We start from the raw sequence: 6,204 nt of genomic DNA on the forward strand, positions 1-6,204 counted from the left end.
TTATCACACATAACTCGATATGATTACAAATCATTAATTATTATAAGCAAGACATTTATGTCAAAACCGAGTACCGAACGAATACATACCGGTCGATTCTCACGAGATGCGATATGCGAGTAATGAAAATTTCATTTTTTACAATTTTCTGTCTGTTCATGTCAAATTTCCATGATAATATGAGACAGATAGAATTAAGAATGCATCGTTTGTGTGTGTGTGTGTGTGTGTGTGCGTGTGTGTGTGTGTGGTGTGTGGCTTGTTGTGTGTATGTGTGTGGTGCGGCTTGTTTTTCGAATGCAGTTCATTTCCATTGAATTCAAATTTGTTTAGAACCAAAATTTTTATGATGAAAGTAAGTAAGAATTGTTATTATTTAATTTAGATTGTATTATTTAACTGAATGAAACAAATTCAATGGTTGTTTTGCTTGGTTTTCCGATAGAAATTTAAATTTTGTCTACTTGTCAACCATACCATTCTTTTTTAGAAAGCGAACCCTGAACATTAAACTAATCTCACAAACATGAAATCTGGAGCGATTTTTAAAAAGTAAAATTTTTTATGTCTAAAATAAAATAAAACAGCAGTTGCAATAAATATTTAATTATTTGTCAAAAATATAATGTCGCTTTACTTAGATTTATACTCTTTCGAAAATTTTAATGAAAATTATTTTAAAATCGACGACATCCTCGCTACGCAAGAACGGCTCGTCTGCCGCTTCGAAACCGAGATACCAAATATGGGTGAGTAATCATGACGTTTACTTATTTTTTTTTTTTAAATAAATTTATTTTTTTTTACATTATTTATTTAGTCAATTTCACCAACAATCACCCCCATCATACATAGGTTATCTGGACACAAGTTCTGACTCTACAAACATCCTCCCTGGGACAAAATTAGAACTCCCACTCTGGCTAGTGTTGCCACTATCAACCCGACAGCGTCAATACGCCACAGTCGACTTGCCCAAGCAGTATGGATCGGCCTACAGAGAGATCTTTTCAGCAGATGCTTCAGTTGTCGATCTACACAAGTTAGGACCCCACTACTATCGACTGGGGCTACAGCTAGTAAACTGCTGCTATTTGGAAGCTGTTGATATCTGTAAAAGCTTATTAACTGTAAATTATTTTTCTTTGAAGTTTTCCACCCAAATTTTTTATCATTTGTCTTTGTTGAATTTTTTAGAATTGACTGTTTTATTAAAAATGAGATAGATACAATATAATTATTATAATATTAATAAAAATTAACCTTTATGAAGTATATAGAAATATTGAACTTATATGTTAAAAAGTGAGAGAGAAAGAGAGCAAAAGTGAGAGTAATTGTTTAAATACTAATGATAATATATATACATATAATGTACAAATACTTTTTTTTACTTTATTTGTTATTCATTATAAAATAAATTATTTTCCCTTTATAATTTTATTGCAGACATTTCAGAAAAGACTCTGTAGAATAATAGACACGTCCCTAAATTCATCCGAACAGGACGCAAACAAATTCAAAGAGATACTAGATCAGGTCGAAAGATGTCTTTATCGTTGTGGCCAGAAGTGTACTCAAGAATTTTTAAAATGGCAGTCGAGAGAAATTGAAAAGATAACATCATCCGACATGGTCGTCAACATTAGGAAGAGAAAACGATACCAGATGGAGAATAGCTAATTATTTATTCATTTGCATTCAAGTTATCTTTTATCATTTTATGTTTTGTTATTTAATAGATTATTATATTTGTTACTTTTGAATTAATGAATTGATTCAATTTTTGGCTGGTTTTTTAGTTATTTAGGTTAAACATTTCATAGTTAGCTATAATGAAAATATATTGTATAAATTTCTCTGTTAATTTACCTTTTTTTTCTCTCACTCTCTCTTTCTTCATATATATTTTTAAGTACTTCTTCATAAATATTTATTTGTATTTTCATCCTTATTATTTATAGTTTTATTATTTAAAGTTTTTTTTTCTGAAAGTTTCCTTAACAAATTTATTGAAAATAAAAGTCGACAACAACATGGAGATAAAATGGATTTATTATCCATTTGAAGGTGATAGTTGTGAGATGATTAAACCAATTAATTAATTGCTCTACAATATGTGTGTGTGTGTGTGTAAGAGTGAGTGTTTTTATTAGGCAGACAGACACTCATCCTCTCAAACATACATACAAACACACACACATGTTGGAATACAAAAGTCCGACCCATAACAGATGGAGACTATAAACGAGTATTGATTGATAGATATGTTGGAGGGAGACCCTATTTTCTACAGTATTGTAAAAGTTCTACCAAATTGTAAGCATTAATCGATTGAAAAGACAAACTTTAAATTGATTAATGCCAAGAATTCGATAGAATTCATACAATATTATATATATATATATATATGTATATATACGTCAAAAAACATTACCTTTATACTTTTGTAAATCAATTTATTAATTATGATTGTATGTATGTATGAATGTGTGCATGTATGTATGTGTGTTTGTATGTATGTGTGTGTTTGTATGTATGTGTGCGTGTATGTGTAGTTAAAAGACAGTTTCAAATGAAAAAAAATATCCCTATTCTAGTACATACGTATGTATATCTTGGATGGTTTTGAAATGTAAAATATTCAAAAATTATCAGTAGTGGAAAAAACTAACACACACACACACACACATATATATATAAATGTATATATGTGATACGTTAGCTAAAAATAAAACTAGCTACAAATAACTGTCGATAAATAGCGTAGTTATCTAAGTTCAAATGTACATTGTACATGCATAATATGGCGGTGATTTAAGGTAAGGTAGACGCAGTAGTTATGGAATTGTTCTTATTATACGTATTAAGGTTGTTATTATTATTATTATTATTTACAATTTTTTGAAGAAGACAAATGGTAGTGTAAATTCTATATATATATATATGTGTATATATATATATTAATATATATATATATATATGTTGGTAATAGACCATAATTTTTATTTATATATATATATATATACATACATGTAAATGAATAAATCACATCTATTAATTGCTCTTATTTAGAAGCATCAATGATTACATGCACTTACATACACTCACAAACAGACGCGCACACACACAGACAAACACACGTGTATATCTTTTGAATGTGTGGAAAAAAATATCTATGTGAAATCTATGCAATATAAGTGCAAGAAAAAAAACAAACAATACAAAATATTAGAAAAAAAAAATGTTTTTCTCAAAATAGAACAGAAAAAAACGAAAAAAATAGAAATAAGGAAAAAATTATTTAATGAAAAACGAGTGCAAGGGCACCAAAATTATGATGGTTTGTATGTATGTACGTATATTATGTATGCGTTTGTATATATGTGTTTGTATTTAATGTATATGCGTATTTATCTGCAAACACACACGCCAAAACACATATATATATACACACACACACACACATATATATATATATATATATATATATATATATATATATATATATGTGAAACAGAAATAATCTTTCGCAAACAAAATGAAAAAAATGAAATGGAAAAATTTCAGATATCTATTTATAGAAACAAACAAAACAAATGAATGAGTAAATCAACATCAAATGATAACAATATTAATAACAATAATAACAACAACCACGACAATAATAATAACAAAAAAACTAATAATCATAATAAGATAAGATCTCAAGTTTTGTCTGGAGAAAAATTCACATCAGCCAAAAGTGATTTGACGTAACTTTTATTCCGCCAACCAATCAATTAATTTAACATTCAACCCGTATCCCATCCAATCAACCATTCAATCAATCATCCATTCAATCAATCGACCATTCATTCATTCAACCTACCAATACAACAACAACACACGTTTAGACGACATTTTCCCCGAGATCGGGGATTGCCGTTTGGCTACCTATGATGAAACCGAAATACTCCTCCTATCCTTCACTTTAACCCACACATCATCCTCACCATAGCTCTTTCAGCCCTCTGCAGTACACTTTCCTCCTCTCTCCTCAACACCCAAGTTTCACCACCATATACCATCGCTGCTCTCACACATGCTTTATATACCCTCCCTTTCATCTTCACTGACCATTTCTTTCCACACAATACCCCACCCAGTTCCCTAAATTTCATCCATCCCACACGAACTCTAGCCGTAACTGCGCACAAACATCCTCCATCCGCGTTCAGTTTATCCCCTAAGTAAACAAAGCTTTCCACTCTTTCAATACCACCACTCAACCCCGCCCTTGCGTCCGTCCTATTAATCACACCATGAACACATTTCTTACATTTGAACAAGCCTTCCACCTTTTTCAGTGCCCCCCTCACACCACTACATCTCTTATGCACCCATTTCTGACATCCTATACACAATACCGAGTTAGCCTTCACTCTCCTGGCACATACCCCACAGAGGTCTATTTTACTTATCACTCGCTCCCCACCTTCCCCACTCACCATTACCTTCGTCTTACCAATATTAACTTTTAACCCTTTCTTTTCAATAACACTTTTCCATCTGTCAAATTTTAACTGCAATTCTTCCATGCTATCAGCCATCAAGACTAAATCATCTGCATACAAAATATCAAATAACAATCCCTCCATTATGTTTCCACACACAACATCCATCACAATTGCAAACAGAAACGGTGATAACACTGATCCTTGATGCACTCTTACCTTAACACTAAAAGCGTCCGACATCCCCCTTCCAACCCTCATCTTTGTCTTTGCCCCTTCATGCAGTTGCATCACAGCTTTAATAAGTCTCTCATTCACTCCTTTCTTCCTCAACGCCCATTCAATGACCTTCCTCAGTACTCGATCAAAAGCCTTTCAACCTACCAATCAAACAATTAACCGTTCAATCAATTAACCATTCAGTTGTTCAATCAACTAATCAATCGATCATCCAACCAAACAGTAATCTATAACTTCTGAAGCAAATCGTACTTATCCTTAAGTGTCATACTGACATCTTTCACGTTCTTCTTCCTAGACATTCTCTCCCTGGCCTCCTTGGCAGACCCGGCAAAAATTAGTGAATTAGGCGATGGGGAAAGCGAAGAATAGGAATGTGTCGAAGCTGACGGTGACAACAGCTGATTGACTGATGATGATGATGGCTGTATTGGTGGTGGTGATGATAGTGCTAAGGAAGCCAGTGGTGATAATGATGGTGATGGTTTTGCCGATGATGGCGCTGATGATGCATCATATTCGGCCGACTTGTAACTTCTTTGCGATGCGTTTCGACCTGCATCAATCGAGCTGATGGAGTGAGTGGAATTTTCTCGTTCGCAGATGGAGGAAGAATCAATGGAACCCAGTTGTTGTTGATGTTCAGTCAGGTAGAAATCCTGGTCTAAGTGATTGAAAGATTTCTGTTCTTCATGGGTGTCATGTAGTTGCTGATGTTGTTGCTCATTATCATGATAATCATCTTCTTGATTTTGTTGCTGTTGTTGTTCTTGTTGATGATGATCCTGATAATGATGATCATTTGGTTGTCGTTGTTGTTCTTGTTGTAAATCCTGACAATGTGGTTGTTGTTGTTGATGCGGTTGTTGTTGTTCATTGGTTTCTGACACAATGGCCGTTTCCAATTTGACGTTCTTCAATTCAGGCTTTGGTCAAAATTAATTTATTTTCACAATTCTACTAAACATTTTTAAATCTTCATCGTCATCATCTTCTTCATCATCATCACTAGCACATTTATTAACATAATAATAATAATAATAATAATGTGTCATTTAATACATAGCGTGTCTGGAACGCATCATCATCATAATCAATTTCATCATCAATGACAAACACAAAAAACAACAATGACATCATCATTAACAACATTTTATATATCATCATCTTCATCATCATCATCATCCTCAACAACAACAACGGTACCATCATCTTCATCATCATCTTAAACAGCAACAACATCACCAACAATAACAACAACATCATCAATAGTTACAATCATCTTCATCATCTTGATCCTTATCATATTTTTTCAGCAGTATAATAATCATTTATAATACTAATTGCAGGTGCAAGCATTCAATCAATCCAAATGTTTTCACATTGTAATTATTCATCGCCATCATCATCAGCATCATCATCGTTATCATTATCACCGCCATCAGCATCATCGTCATCCTCATCACCA

At 32.6% G+C, this 6,204-nt stretch overlaps 2 protein-coding genes across 2 annotated transcripts in view; one reads left to right on the forward strand and one right to left on the reverse strand.

The window, feature by feature from the left end:
* The first annotated feature begins 482 nt into the window (after positions 1–482).
* Positions 483–2,036, forward strand: HELRODRAFT_185921 (hypothetical protein). The gene is made up of 3 exons (XM_009026449.1): positions 483–749; positions 856–1,130; positions 1,450–2,036. The coding sequence occupies exons 1-3, from the start codon at positions 626–628 to the stop codon at positions 1,681–1,683; spliced, it is 633 nt and encodes a 210-aa protein (XP_009024697.1). The 5' UTR covers positions 483–625; the 3' UTR covers positions 1,684–2,036.
* A 2,866-nt stretch (positions 2,037–4,902) lies between these two features.
* The window catches only part of HELRODRAFT_193300 (hypothetical protein), a 5,707-nt gene continuing 4,405 nt past the window's right edge, over positions 4,903–6,204 (reverse strand). Inside the window, exon 5 of the mRNA XM_009026450.1 lies at positions 4,903–5,662. Coding sequence (XP_009024698.1) covers positions 4,964–5,662 — 699 coding nt within the window. The 3' untranslated portion in view covers positions 4,903–4,963. The remainder of the gene's footprint in view (positions 5,663–6,204) is intronic.

The sequence above is a fragment of the Helobdella robusta genome (genome assembly GCF_000326865.2).
Source record: "Helobdella robusta unplaced genomic scaffold HELROscaffold_47, whole genome shotgun sequence".
Classification (NCBI taxonomy): Eukaryota; Metazoa; Annelida; class Clitellata; order Rhynchobdellida; family Glossiphoniidae; genus Helobdella; species Helobdella robusta.